This window comes from Notamacropus eugenii, chromosome 5, assembly GCF_028372415.1.
Source record: "Notamacropus eugenii isolate mMacEug1 chromosome 5, mMacEug1.pri_v2, whole genome shotgun sequence".
In the NCBI taxonomy this organism is placed as follows: Eukaryota; Metazoa; Chordata; class Mammalia; order Diprotodontia; family Macropodidae; genus Notamacropus; species Notamacropus eugenii.
Genome location: NC_092876.1, coordinates 108,138,370 through 108,154,088, shown reverse-complemented (window position 1 = coordinate 108,154,088; position 15,719 = coordinate 108,138,370). Strand labels below are relative to the sequence as shown.

General features: G+C 35.5%; 1 protein-coding gene across 5 annotated transcripts in view; it reads left to right on the top strand.

Annotated features, from left to right (window-relative positions):
- The window catches only part of RB1 (RB transcriptional corepressor 1), a 182,620-nt gene that overhangs the window by 50,977 nt on the left and 115,924 nt on the right, over positions 1-15,719 (top strand). For all 5 annotated transcript variants that reach the window (XR_011967315.1, XM_072610548.1, XM_072610551.1 and 2 more), the window contains exons 9-12: positions 1,646-1,723; positions 9,414-9,523; positions 10,806-10,883; positions 11,820-11,907. Coding sequence is in view for 4 of the 5 variants with exons in the window: in XM_072610548.1 (XP_072466649.1) it covers positions 1,646-1,723; positions 9,414-9,523; positions 10,806-10,883; positions 11,820-11,907 (354 nt within the window). In the remaining variant the exon portion in view is untranslated. The remainder of the gene's footprint in view (positions 1-1,645; positions 1,724-9,413; positions 9,524-10,805; positions 10,884-11,819; positions 11,908-15,719) is intronic.

The following is a 15,719-nucleotide window of genomic DNA, read 5'->3' as shown; positions in this document are numbered from 1 at the left end:
TCTCTGGATAGCATTTTCCATCTCCTTTGTAATTGTATTCGAGCATTGTGTTGCTGAGAAGAGCTAAGTCATTCAAAGTTGATCATCATACAGTGTTGTTACTATGTACAATGTTTTCCCGTTTCTGCTCATTTCACTTTGCATCAATTCATATAAGTTTTTCCAGGTTTTTTTGAAATCTGCTTATTCATAATTTCTTGTTGCACAATAGTATACCATTACATTCATATGCCTTAGCTTGTTCAGTCATTCTCCAATGATAGCCATCCCCTCAATTTCCAATTTTTTGCCACTGGTCCTTCCCCTTTTTTATGATCTCTTTGGGATGCAGACTTAACGGTGGTATTGCTAGATCAAAGGGTATGCACAATTTGATTGCCCTTTGGGCATAGTTCCAAATTGCTCTCCAGAATGGTTCGATCAGTTCATGACTCAACCAATAGTACATGTGTCCTAATTTTCCTACACCCTCTCCAGCGTTTATTATTTTCCTTTTTTTGTCATATTAACCATTCTGGTGGGTGTGAGGTAGTACATCAGATTTGTCTTAATTTGCATTTCTCTACCCAAAAGTGATTTAGAGCACTTCTTCATATATATAGCTTTGATTTCTTCATCTGAAAACTGCCTGTTCATATCTTTTTGACCATTTATCAATTGGGAAATGGCTTGTATTCTTATAAATTTGACTCAACTCTATATATATTTGAGAAATGAAGCCTTTATCAGAGACACTTGCTGTAAAGATTGTTTCACCCTTCAGTCAGAGGGACAGAGATGAGGTGTGAATACCAAGACTGATTGGATCTTGAAAGATGAAGACATCTCCCCAAACTAAGCATCCTTAGCTTTGAAATTTACAAAGTTTTTTGGATAGCTCAACTTACGTATGTTTTGCTTAGGCTATTAAATTTATCTATTCACTGAGCAGACATCAAATGACCAGTGAGGAAAGTGGCTCAGAAGCTTATTGAGGTGGCTGAGAGAAAACTAATCTAAAAATTAAAACTTGCCAAACATAAGTCATTAGTTTTGATTGTTGAGAATCAACAGTAATTGAGTATCATAGTATGAATGAATAAAGCATTTATTAAGTGCCTACTGTGCTCCAAGTGCTGTGCTAAGCACTGGGGTTACAAATAGAGACGTCAGATAGGCCCTGCTCTCAAGAAGCTCATATTCTAATGTGAAAGACAACACATTGTAGAAGGTTTCAGCTGCAAATCATATGGGAAGGTCCTATGGTTCTCAGGGTACAGCCATAAAGCAGATGGTAATGTCTCTTCTTTCATGTCGTTTTTACTGATAAATCATGATTTCTGATGCTGCACCATTTGCAATGCCAGGGACTTTGGTGACAAGAACTTGCTTTTTTGAGTTGTTAGTAGCTGTGGCTGTAGCACCTTGAGGAGCAGTTGCCAGGCTACATTTCTGCAGGGGTTGCTTCGAAGTACTAGCTGTAATGTATAATTATTAAACAAATGTGTAGATTATTATCCTTTGATTCTAGTGTTTCTGAAGTTCATATAAATGATATAATTGATATAATGTAAATGATATAAATGATAGAATTGAAACTAATGGGAAGTAAATATTACATTTTAAAAACAATCTTAGTGGTAATGTTCAACTTGATTTCCTTCAGGTAAAAAATGTATATTTCAAAAATTTTCTACCCTTCCTGAAGTCTCTTGGTATTGCAGCTTCTAATGGACTACCAGAGGTAAGCTAAAAGATTTTTTCCCCCAAAAATTGATGTACTCTGTGATTTATTATAGTTTTCTAACATTCTTGAATATACTTCACAGTGTCATATCTTATAACCAAGTAAAGAAATTTTTTTCTGGAGGAATGATTGATATATGTTGTGCAAAAAACCCTTTGATGTAAGATATAAATAAGAATTATGCCATATTAATAAATTTCCTAATACATTATCTTTATTACTTGGATATATTAGTCTCCCTATAGTTTTCTTTAAAGCATCAGATTAAGGCTTCTAAATTTCTAGTTTTCATTTAAAAATGTTGAAGTAACGTTTAAAAATGTTTTTGCTAAACATATTTATGTATGTCATATTCAAAAAGTGATTATTTTTAATTTTCTTTGAAATTTTATTTCATATTAGAAGTACAAAGGTAAATACAGAGAAAGGAAAGGGTTGTACTGACTCTATAGGACCCCCAGAACTCAGCTCAGGGCTTTTACTTTATAACTTCTGTTTTTTTCTCCTTTTAGTAGGTTTATGTAGAAGAGGTATTTGCCAAATGAGACCTTGCTGCTTAGAAACTCTTGGTCCAAACACCTTGGGCATTTTTTTTGCCACCTAACTTTATATTCTAGCTTTCTTGTCTCTCAATTCTACACTCTTGATTTGAGTCTTGTTGATTCCTCTGTTATTTTAGGAGGATTGAAGGATTCATTTCTGTCTTCTTTATACTCTCACAGTGGGGAGATTACTGAGCAGAAATAAGAGCACCCTTTGGGATGGGTGGTTTGGCTAGACTTTGAAATAGAAGTAAATATGATGTTAATCCTGGGAAGTAGTTTTAGGAGGTGAAGGAAGCAAATATGTAGCCTGGAAAAGTTGTAGAGAGAAGTGCGTGTTCATCTTTCGTTGCCAAAGAAGACCATGCCATCAGAGAAATGATGACATGACTTGCACTTGACATTGTTTTGAGTGAGGGAGGGCTGTGCAGGTCACCAGCCTCATTTCTCCTCCGGAGCCATCTGAATCCAGTGGTCAGATATTCATCAGGATGACTGGAGATGACCCAGGATGAGGCAGTTGGGGTTAAGTGACTTGCCCAAGGTCACACAGCTAGTGAGTGTCAAGTGTCTGAGGTGATATTTGAACTCAGGTCCTTCTGACTCCTGCGCTGGTGCTATATCTACTGTACCACCTAACTGCCCGGAGAGAGAAGTACTGATTGATAAAATACTTAGCCCAACACTGATTGTGACTAAAGTGTTAGGAAGGGGAAGGAGTAAGGTGAAGGGTAGTAGGACCTGGGTGGGGCTATGGGGCCAAGTGAGTCCTTTAATATGGTTACTGCTTACTTTAGAATAACTATTGTAGGGGGAGAGGAAGAGGACACTGTGGGAGATTCTGGCAAGACATTTTATATATTCCAATTTAAATATTTTAGGTACTAGGACATTTTTGTAATTCTGAGAATCATAGCTAAAATCATTCCAATTTTGTGGAATGCTTTTTGATTTTATAATTTTGATAATGGCATGTGAATTATCTAACATGTAAAGCAAATTAGGCATTTGGAAGTTATTCTAAATTCTAGGTTAATTGAGGTCTGTTTATCAAATATTACATACCAAGTACAATGTACTTAGCTGCTTTAAAGAAATTTTGGTAGGTAAGTAAAGATTAAATTAAACTTTTAATTTATGAGAAATAGAAGGCAGTGGGGAAAGGTGAAGCAAATTATTAAAAATTATAGAGTCACGGGAAAAAAGAAGAAGTAAACTTATAAAATTATGATTGATGTGACTTGGTAATTTTTCCATGTTTAGTTTTATATTTGTGATTAATTATTGCTATACACAAACTGCTCTACAGATGCAGCAGGGCTTCAGTACAAGTAGTAACCTATCCTCTAGGGAGGCAGGAAAGGAGAGATAGTGAGGGAAGGAAGCACAAGTGCCATCCCAGCTGAGGTATTGCAATAGTAATAATAGCTCTTTGAAGCATCAGGTGGCCAAATGGGCTATTACATGTTTGCTGTACATTTCAAATACTAACATTAATATGGTGATTTAAAATAAGTTGCAGTGTACAGTATCATGAAATTTTTCATCTCTTGAATTTCTGAAGCTGATTACATGGGATTTTGCTTGCCCTGCCAAATGCCAAGTCCTAAAATCATTTCTGAATGTTTCTGAATGCTTAGTACATCTAAAATGATGCTATAATTCTCACCTTAGTGACTTTTTTCTTAAGCGTAATTTTTAAAAAATGCTATTTAAAACTTTGTTTTAATAAAACTGCTCTTTCTCATTTATGTAATTACTCATCATGCATAGATAGCATGGATAATATCTTTGCTGTATTGTGAATGGGAATAAACCTGTGGGCAACTTTACAAACAGAAATGATAGCTTAAATTTTGAAATAAAAATTATTCTAAGGAGAATTTTCTGCTGTGTTTATTAATGTTAAGATTTAATTTCAAATTGATATACCATAGCACTTTTTTAAAGAATGGTTTCTTACTGTAAAATTGCCATAGAGTAGAAGAGCATTACAGGAGAAATAACATGAATTGAAAAGAGAGAGAAATATTATTTCTTTTCCCTCTTTTAAAAAGTATTAGAAACTTAACTAGTGTTCAACACAATGTCTGACACTTACTTAAGTGCTATATAAATATTTATTCCCTTCCCCCTCCCAACTCCCACTGCCTTAACTATCATCCCTTAATTCCTTTGGACCACAGTTGCCACATCTGTAACATGAAGGAAGGTTGAACTCAAAGAGCTAGAAAAATATAACAATCTTCCATCCCATGATTCTTGATTCTTATTGTAACTGGGCCCTCAAGGGAGAAAGGTAATCATCCTATTTCTCTCTATGAATTCACTATACTATTCTCCATGGCAGCTGTTTGAAACTTTCCTAGGCCTCTTCAAACTTCCCATGGTACAACTTCTACCCTCTCAGCTGAGGGTCTTGCCTCATGAAACATTAGAGGTCGTTTGCCAAGACTTACCTTTTCTCCCCTACTTATCTCACTGACTGTGGACCTTCTCCTTGCCAAAGCCAGCCCTAAGCCTATTCCTCCCAAAATCTTCAGCCTAGCCATCTTTTCATTTCCCTCCTGGCTGCACTGCTCTATATTTCATCAGTCCCTCATTCTGAGTACTTTTGTCTTCCACTCTTCTTCAGCTTCATTTTTTGGTATTGTCTTCCACTGTTATTTCTTGAGGGCAGGGGCTATCCTTCTTTTATGTATTTGTATCCCCAGCTCTTAGCACAGTGTTTGGCATTTAGTAAACACAATAAATGTTTATTAATTGGCCACTTCTGACCCTTCTGCTTGCCAAAGCGAACACCTTTACATGCACATTTCAATCTTCCCCCACAGTCTTCCATAAAATTGAACCCACTTTTTATCTTCACTCTTTCAATCTCTCCCTAACTGTTGCTTTCTTGCTAGCTTCCTACAAACATGTTCATGTCTCCCTTATCCTTAAAAAAAATCCTCAATTGATCCTGTCCTCCCCACTATATCTCTCCTAAACTCTTCAAGAAAATTATTTATACTAGGTGTTTCTGTTTTCACTCTGTTCCTAACCTTGATAACTTGGCTTCTGACCAGGTCGTTCAAATGAAACTGTCCTCTCTACAGTTGCCAGTGATTTCTTAATTACAAAATCTAATGGCCTTTTCTCAATCATGATTCTTTTTTACCTGTCTGTAGCACTTAACAGTGTTGATCACCTCATGGGCACTCTTTGCTCTCTAGGTTTTCATGACAGTGCTTTCTTCTGGTTTTTCTCCTAGGTTCTTCTCCTGTCCTGCCACTCCTCCTTAGTTTCTGTTGATTTTTCATTCATGTCCTGCTTACAAATCATGGATGTCTCCCAAAACTGTCCTTTTTGCTTTGTAGTACTGACTTGGTGAGCTCATTATCTCCCAAGACTTCAGTCATCATCCAGTGCACATGATTCTTAGGTCTATATGTCTAGCCCTAGTTTCTCTGCTGAGGTACAGACACATATCTCCAACTGCCTCTTGGACATTTTGAACTGGATGTCTCATAAGCTTCTTCAAATGGAACTTATTATGTCTCCTCCTCAAAACTTTTCCTTTCCAAACTTCTGTACTACTGTTCAAGGTAGCACCATTTCCTAGTCACCCAAGCCCTCAACCTTGGTGTCATCTTCCATTCCTTATAGACTACATATATGCAATCAGTTGCTAAACTATGTCATTTTCCCTTTTATAATACCTGACATATTATTTCTGTCTCTTCATATATAAAAACACAACCCTAATTCAGGTCAGCATCACCTCTGTCCTAGATTGTTGCAACTTGTCTCCATGCTTTAAGTCTCTCTCTACTCCATCCCCTATCAACTGCTGAAGTGATTTTTCTAAAGCCTAAGTTTAACTATGTCACTCTAACACCCACCCCCATCCCCTTACATTGAATTCTAGTGTCTGTTTCTTAACTCTAGGATCAAAGATGATCTCTGGCATTTAATGCTCTTCATAACTTGTCCCCTTTCCAGTCTTCTTATACTTAACTCCTTTCCATACACTCTATGAGCTAGCCTACTTGAAGTTCTTTGAACACAATATTCCATCACCTGGTCTCTGTGTCTTTGCATTGACTGTGCTCATTCCTGAAATGCTCTGCCCCTTATCTGTGCCTCCTAGTTTCCCTAGCTTCCTTCAAGACTCAGCTCAAGTCTCATGTTCCAGATGAGGCATTTTCCAGGCCTCTCTAGCTCTTAATGCTTCTACTTTCAGACACACTGCCATCTATTTACTATATTTTAGGATGTACATAGTTGTTTACATGTTCTCTTTACTGTTAACATGTAAGCTTCTTGAGGACAAGGACTATTTTTTTTTTTTTGCCTTTCTTTGTATTCCTAGTGCTTAGCAGAATGCCTGGCACATAGTGAGTGCTTAATAAAAGATTATTGACTGATTGAATAAACATAAACATTCCTGTACATAAACAAGAGCAAAGAATGTGATTATATCTGATAATCAGAGTTCAGAAAGAACAGCATTGATGTTATCTATTAGAGATCTGATCTGTAGAATGTCAAATTGGAAGAGAAATAAACTCATGTCAGATTTATTTTCAGATTATTTCAATTTTGAGAGAAATAATTGGTAAGAATGTTGTAAGTGATAAAAACTATTCATTCCACAAGTTTAATATGCACCTACTATGTCATTGCTCTAAGTGTTGGGAATGAACTTGTATTCTTTGTAGGGAAACAACATATAAAATTAATACAAGCTGTACTTTTTGGACAGAGGGCACTGGCAGATGGGGAGTGATTTGTTTGAAAGATCTCACTTCATTAGAGTTTTAGAGAAAACCAAGGATTCTAAGAGGAAGAAGGGGAGAGTACATTGCAGGTATCATGCTCACCTCGTGTATAGGTGTCAGGAGATGGAGGGTGTGAGGAACAGCTGGAATGCGGGTTTTGCTGACCCCCAGAGTGTTCGAGAAGAGAATGAAGTAGTATAAGTATAGAAAGCTTGTTTGGGACCAGGTTGTGAAAGGCTTTAAAAGCTAAGGAATAGTTGTCCGCTATTTGTTCCATTTCATTGACTGATAAAATAAAAATATTTATTCAGATAACACAAGTTAGTTAAGTTTACATGAGATAATCTATATAGAAATGCTGGGCAGCAAACTTCTTAGTTCCTTTAAATACTGGCTTGCTCTCTTTCTCTTACTGCTATTGGTTCCATGCCAGTTTAATTGTTTTCAGGAACTAAATATAAGCTTGTTGACCTAAAAACTTGGTTAAAGAAAAGGCAACAGGTTAAAGGCGTGTGTTATTATTTAGTTAATTCCCTTTAAAGAAAACAGTAACCTAATGCACTATGGAGTCAGCAAATTATCTGACTGACTCAGTTCAGAAATCGACTGTCTTAAATACGTTTTACCATGAGAAAGGAACTCTCTTAGTTGAACAAATTGTAAATTTAGTAAGACAATTAATAAAGTAGTGTCAATAGGTTTTATAATCCCAAGCTGTGTGAATTTCCTTCTGTAGCATATGTCTCCGCTATGTACAATATGGAGAAAATCCCATTACTCTAATGACAGACATCCTGTCATAAATAGGCCCTTGATGTTGCAGACACAAGAAAGGGTATCTTAGCAGAGTTGACAGAGTTGAAATTACAACCCAGAACATCTGTGTTTTTCCTTATCACTAAAATGCCAGAAAATGTGTCTCCTAAGGAAATTACTAAATCAGCCCCATTTGCTTCACTGAGGCATTCTCTGAGTTTACTTAAGATAACAAAAGAGACTATTAGGTCCAGACTCTTCTTAATTCAAGCTTTGGCCCTTATTAAAGTCCAAAATTTATATTAAATACTATCAAGCTGTTGTTCAAAACAAGTGTTAAATTTTTCTTTAAAGCCTTTTGGTACTGGAGGTCTAAATGCCGGAGTGATTCTTAGGCCTTAAATTCTCTGGCATAATCCCATATTCTTTAGCCTCCCTTACAAAGAAATAGAATTTCTTTACATTACAAAGAAACACGTTTATGTGTTTTTCTTCTTTCTTTTGAAGCCTTCTGAACCACCTTTTTAGGAGAGGCAGATGATGTTATTTTTGTTATACAGGCACTCTAAATTTCTTCATTTGAAGTTGTTTCCTTTCTTTTTTTTTAAAGGGGTTATAATTTAGGAATGCTTACCTTGGAGCCTCTGTAGTTATTTTTTAAAAAAATGACAACTATTTCAGTATAATTGGTTTCCTTTGTAATTCATGTAATTTGTTTTATGCATTTAACATTATATGAGAAAGGTTTGGTAGATTTCACTAGACCAAAGGAGTCCATGATGAAAAAAAGGTTAAGGAGTCCTGGATTAGATTTTTACTCCTCCTATAGAATTCAAGATGAAATATATTTAAATAATTGCATTTTTTCCTCCATAATCATTTTTGCATTTCTCCCTACTTACAGCATTCTCTTCCCACCATTAGTTTGATAAATAGCAATAGAAGGGAACCCTTACTTAGGAAACATTGGATTTAACAATCAATTACATATTTTAGGAGAAGAAAATTAATGGCTAGAGTTAATGTAAATAATACTGTGATTGAGGCAGTTGAGAAGTATGTATCAACATTTAGCATTTTGTAGAGTGGGTCATATTCAGTTGAGGGTATTTGTATTATCTAAGTATATCTCTGGAATGTTTAATTTGAGGGAGTTACTTGAAGTGAAAGAATTATAGGAATACTGTTGGGATATATGCAGACTTGTTCAGGGTTTGAAAAATGATTACATATTGAAAAGGTTTAAATTCTCTCATACTCATAAGAATTAGATTACTTGATTTGGGGGGTATTATTTGCTGAATCTTGGCATTTTTTGAATAAAAATCAGAATCTATTGTGATGTACATTATTGGTGGCTCTACAAGTTAATTAGCCAATGTATCAACATATATTATCCTAAAAAACTTGAAGTTATATATTCTAAATGTATATTTTTTTGCAAATCATCTTTAGATCAACCGTATTTATACTACATGAATTTCTAATGTACAATATCAAATTCAGTGTACATTTTATTATTGTTAAAATTCTTGAATCAAAATGTGCTTCCATATATGTGTGTATGTATACATACATATACATATATAATTCATTTAAACATTATTAATTTTCTCCTTTTTTGAGGTTGAAAATCTCTCCAAACAATATGAAGAAATTTACCGTAAAAACAAAGATATGGATGCAAGGCTCTTTCTGGATCATGATAAAACTCTTCAGGTTGATTCTGTTGATAGGTATGCCATATATTTATAATTCTGTTTATGAAAGGCAAATTTTTGTTTTAATTTGTTGATATTCTTTAGATGTCTTAAAAAGAAACTAGCAACTCCAAAAGAATGACAGTGTGCTACTCTTACTGGCATATATTTTAGTAGACAATTTAGATAGAAATGTTATTTAAAGTACCTTAATAAAAAAAAAAATTCTTCGCCATTAACAAAGGTTTCGAAGGAAGGTTATTGTTATATTTGGATTTTACAACTCCTTTTCACCCTTCCTTTTCTTCTCATTTATAGGATTATAGGAGGGATGGGGAGAAATAACTTCTATTTATACAAACCAAATATATCAACAACTTTCCTTTTGTATGTTTTTCAAATATCTAAGGTTTTTTTTAAAGATACTATCAAAAACATTCTTCCAAGTATTTCCTTACTTGGTCACTTTTTAAACTTAGAAGCCTCATCTCAATTTCTTATATAAATAAAATCAAGTTTTTAAAAATAACTGAATCCTCAGGTTGGAATTCTTGAAAATACTGTAGTATATTTTGATTTTGTGATCATATTGCACTTTAGTATTGCCTTTCATTTTCAAATGAAATTCCATCTGTAACAAGCCTCTAGCATGAAATTGTTTTATATGGGACATTCCCAAATCTTAGTACAGTTCAATTCAGAATATCACGTAAGTTTAAATAATACTTCTTTTAAAAATGTGGTTTCTCCTGTAACATAAAAATGATATCATGGTAGAAAATGAGCTTTTATGTCTTTTGAACCTTGGTTTGCTTAATAGTACTAGTAGAGAAAAAGTAAATCTGACACTTAAGCTCTTAGAAGATTATTATTATCTCTGAGTTTCAGGTACCTAGTGAAATATTTTCATAAAATGCATATATAAATAACCCTGCTAAAATCAGAAGTCATATTCCCTTTTTAGGCAGGTTTATTTTTATGTTTTGTTAATTTAAAAAATATTAGTCACTTCTCAACATAGTTCGTTCTTCAACCTCCATTCACACATGTAATAGAATTCATGTAACAAAGAGAAACAGTTAAAGCAAATGTGTCTGATGTTACATTCAGGCAGATTATTCATGGGACCATTTGCTATCATTTATATTGCAGTTTTCCTTATACAGTTCAATTAAACAGTAAATAAAAGTTGATTGATTGAAGAAAGTATTGTTTTGTTCTTTTGACCCATATGGAAGAATTTGTAAGTTTCAGCAGTTGAGTTCTTTTTAGGATCAAGGGATTTGTTTGAAATAGTGACATTTTTGTCCTTTTGTAGTTTTGAAATGGACAGGACACCAAGAAAAAATCATCCTGATGAAGAGGTGCCTCTGATTCTTCCACAGACTCCTGTTAGGTATAGGTCTTCTATTTTTTTTTAAATTTTTACTATTATTCTTTATGTAATGTTTACTCTTTTCCTGGTGCTTAAATACTTGGGGCATAGTGGGATATGACCTGAGAATCAGGAGTACAGCTTTCTAGGTTTGGCCTTTTCACTGGACTTAGCTGTGTAAACCTGGACAGGTCACTTAACTGCTCCTGTACTATGTCCTCTTTTGTAAAACAAGAGATTGATGCTTTCTGTAGTATCTTCCAGTTAAACATTTTCTTATTGTCTACAATTAGACATACTTTTACTCAACTCCCCTCCTATCCACGATTTTTAAACTGGTTGTAAAACACATTTGTAGAGTGCTTTAGCATTCTTAAAGGGCTTGCCATATATGTTATCTCAAAAGTAGAAAACTCTTTGAAGTAGAACCAAAGCTGTGAGGGATTTGAGGGGATCAACTTCAAATGATGAATACTGAAATTATCTGAGACTAATGTTTGTATATTTCTTTATGTATTCATTTTGAAGGTCTCTAGTAAGGGGGACTCCAGCAGAATACCACTTTACTAATAGAGTAGCTTCCAATACTTACTGAAAGTTGTTCATGTTTGAATGGTGCCACTTTACATAAGTTTAACTAATTTTTCCCCTAAGAGAAAAAATATCATTGTATTTAAAAATTTGTGTTAAATTTCTCACTGATATAATTTTATTGATAAACTAAGTATTCATTTAGAAATATAATGATTACTATATTGAGATAGATGTCCAGTTTAATTATCTTTTAAACAGTGGCTATTTATACAGTTCTTTGTGGAGTGTGTGTTTTAGGAAACTAGTGGAACACAAATCAGCATAGTGAGTTTGAAGATGAGGTTTAAGTTTGTTAGATAAGTAACCTTTCCTTTTACCATTTCTTTAGAACTTAGGATTTTTACTTTCTGTTTTTTCCTTCAGGGCTGTCATGAATACTATCCAACAATTGGTGATGATACTAAATTCAGCAAGTGATCAACCATCAGAAAATCTCATTTCTTATTTCAATGTAAGTTGCATTCTGCCTTGAGCCAAAATGTAATGAATGATTGACAGTACATTCATTGTGTTTTGATGGCAGTGTATGAATCAGCATTTATTTGAGATATTTTATGAAGATATCTGAATCTGGAAGTTAGAACATTTTAGATATCAGATTTTCAGGATTTATTTGTGACTGCCTTTAAATTACTATGTAACATTATTAATCAAATCATAGTGAATAATTCCTAAATTGTTAAGGAACATTCGTTAGGTAATTAGTCATTATTCCTTAGATTCCTTGGTTTTGAAGAGCATTTTAGCATTTAGTTCTCCGTTTTTCTTAAAGTGCCACAAAAGCATATTGCAATTTTTTTTTATTTTAATTTTTAGCACAATTCATATCACATAAAACAATTTGGTCAGGTGATACTTCTTTTAAAGCATTTACAATATAGATCACAAGGGAATTTTTTTTTTTAACATTAACCAACTGAGACACAAATAATAACTGTGTATGCTAACTTCACGAGCCCTTGACTTAATTGTCTCCACACTATTACTAAGAATTAAAGAACCCTAACTTGTTGTTGTTGGCCTAAAGTCCTATGCCTGATAGCTTAAATTTGGACTTAACCTTGGCTGTTCCCCTACCACCAATCTATAATTTAATAGATCTGGTATTAAGCTTACAAACCTTTTGACTATAGGAAACTGCCACTAAGAGTAGGGATATTGCAGGGAAACAATATCTCCCCAACTTCATGTCAATTCCAGGCAGGAGTAGATTGTCCACTTGCATTCAGTCAGGCTTAAAGTCTGTCAGGTGTCAGTGGGGAAATTGAGTCAGGAGAATCCTACCTCAGCCCAGGCTGAACAGTTGCTCTCCTGCCCTTCCCATGAGATCACCTTTTGCAGTTCATACCAGCATCTCACAGACTCTCTGGCATCATGGATTGGAGACTCAGACCACCTTTCTTGCTATCCATACCTGGAGTTACACTCAGAAGAACAGTCAGTTAATAGTTCCATAGCATCTTAAAATAGCAAGTTCCAATAACCAGGTTTCAGATATGACTATAATTTCACATTGGCTAAGGAACATCTTTTGAGGCAAGTCTTAAGTGGCTTACATGCTTTTCTGTACATGTTCTAGTTCCTGATTAAATAACAATCATAAAATGAAATTTACCATTAAAACCTTAACTTTTCCATCAATGCCAAATTTTACCTACCTCTGGGAAACTTAGACTAAAATTCTTTTCCCCAAACTAAAGATGTCTCTGATTTAGTCTCAGTAATTAATTTAGTCAATAGTTTTAATACTAAATGCTTTTACATCACTTTGTAACATGTCCAATTTTTTTCTACATCTCTCCCCTCCTCCCACCCCCTAATACCCTGCATTCTGATTACTCCTTCCCCCAATGAACCCTCCCTTCTATCACACCCTACCCTTCCCCCATCCCCATCTTCTCTCTTTTCTTGTAGGGCAAGATAAGTTTCTATACCCCTTTACCCGTGTTTCTTATTTCCCAGTTATATGCAATACTAATTCTCAGCATTCATTTCTAATACTTTGAATTCCAACTTCTCTCCCTCCCTCCCTCCACACCCATCCCCACTGAGAAGGCAAGCAATTCAATACAGACTAAACGTGTCATTTTGCAAAAGACTTCCGTAATAATCATGTTGTGTAATACTAACCATATTGCCCTCTATACTACCCTATCACCCCTTATTTTTTTATTCCCTCATTTGACCTTGTCCCTTCCCAAAAGTGCCTATTTCCAGTTACTCCCTTCTCCCATTTGCCCTCCCTTCTGTCATACCCCTCACCCCACTCACCACCTCCTCCCCTACTTTCCTGTGGTGTAAGATAGATTTTCATACCAAATTTAGTGAGCATGTTATTCCCTCCTTAAGCCATATGTGAAGAGGGTAAGCTTGACTTTTCTCCTCTCACCTTCTCCCTTTTCTCTCCATTGAACAAGATTTTTCTTATCTCTTTTATGAGTTATAGCCTGCCCCATTCCCCTTCTCCCTTTTTCCTCCCAGTATTTTCCTCCCTCACTCCTTAATTTTTATTTAATTTTTTTTAATGGATATCATCTCTTCTGATTCAACTCAACCTGTAGTGTGTGTGTGTGTGTGTGTGTAATAACTCCCTTAAGATTTCTCTTTCCTGTTTACCTTTTCGTGCTTCTCTTGATTCTTGTGTTTGAAAGTCAAATTTTCTCTTCATTTCTGGTCTTTTCATCATGAATGCTTGAAGTCCTCTATATCACTGAATGACTATTTATTCCCTTAAAGTATTACACTCAGTTTTGCTGGGTAGGTGATTCTTGGTTTTAATCCCAGTTCCTTTGACTTCTGGAGTATACTATTCCAAGCCCTTTGATCCCATAATGTAGAAGGTGCCAGATCCTGTGTTATCCTGATTGCATTTCCACAATCCTCAAATTGTTTCTTTCTAGCTGCTTGCAGTATTTTCTCCTTGACCTGGGAACTCTGAAGTTTGGCCACAATATTCTTAGGAGTTTCTCTCTTTGGGTCTCTTTCAGAAGGTGATTGATGGATTCTTTCAATATTTATTTTGCCCTCTGGTTCTAGAATATCAGGGCATTTTTCCTTGATAATTTCATGGAAGATAATGGCTAGCCTCTTTTTGATCATGGCTTTCAGGTAGTCCCATAATTTTTGAATTGTCTCTCCTGGAGCTATTTTCCAGGTTAGTTGTTTTTCCAATGAGATGTTTCACATTATCTTCTATGTTTTTAAACTTTTGGTTTTGTTTTTTAACTGCTTGGTTTATCTCATAGTTATTCATTTCCCTGAACTCAATTCTCTCTTTCAAAGAACTATTTTGTTCAGTGAGCTTTTGAACCTTCTCCTCCATTTGGCTAATTCTGCTTTTCAAAGCCTCCCTCTCCTTATTGGCTTTTTGGACCTCCTTTCTGAAAGGATGGGAGGATACACATGTTCACCAAGAAAGTAACCTTCTATGGTCTTATTTTTTTTTTTCCTTTTTGGGGCATTTTCCCAGCCAGTTACTTGACTTCTGAATCCTTTGTGAAAAGGAGGGTCCTATTACCCCTCTTCTCACCGGTACCATGTTTAAGGCTGAGATTCGACTCAGCTGCTCGATTCCCAGGGCTTTGGGTCAGGGTGGGGCTGCCACTGAGGGCTGAGGTTTAGGTCAGCTGCTCCCTACTGCCAGAGACTTTAAGCTGAGCTGCCTGGATAGTGGACCCAGGTTGCTTCCTGGTCACTGTACCTGCCTGCAGTCTACTGCTGCTATTGCTGGAGGAACACCATTCCCTGTTGCCCAGCTGGGAATGCTCTCCCACATTGACTTTTGGAGCTTTCTTTGTCGCTTTGTGGGTTGAGGGATCTGGGACCCTCCCTGCTGGGAACTCTGCCCTGGAGGTCTGTTCAGATCCTGTTCCTCCCAATACCATGCAGCCAGGGCTGGGCTCTGCTCTGCTCCGCTCAGTGTCCTGTGAGATAGACCTTTCCTGTTGGCCTTCCAGGTTACCTTTGGCTGGAAACCTCTTTCACTTTGTTGTTCTGTGGCTTCTACTGCTCTAGAATTTGTTGAGAGTTATTTTTTACAGGTATTCTGTGGGTTCTGGGGAAGCACTAGAGTATATGCATCTTTCTACTCTGCCATCTTCCATATTGCAGTTCTTAGCAATATAAATGGAATGTGGATGTTTCATTTTATACTGTAAAAGAGTAAAGTGAGTTTTGAATAGTGGGTTTGGGAAATTGAAAAGTAAAGCCTTTTGGTCTCTCTTTTCTATTTTGACGTTTGAAATAAATTGTATAAAAATGCAA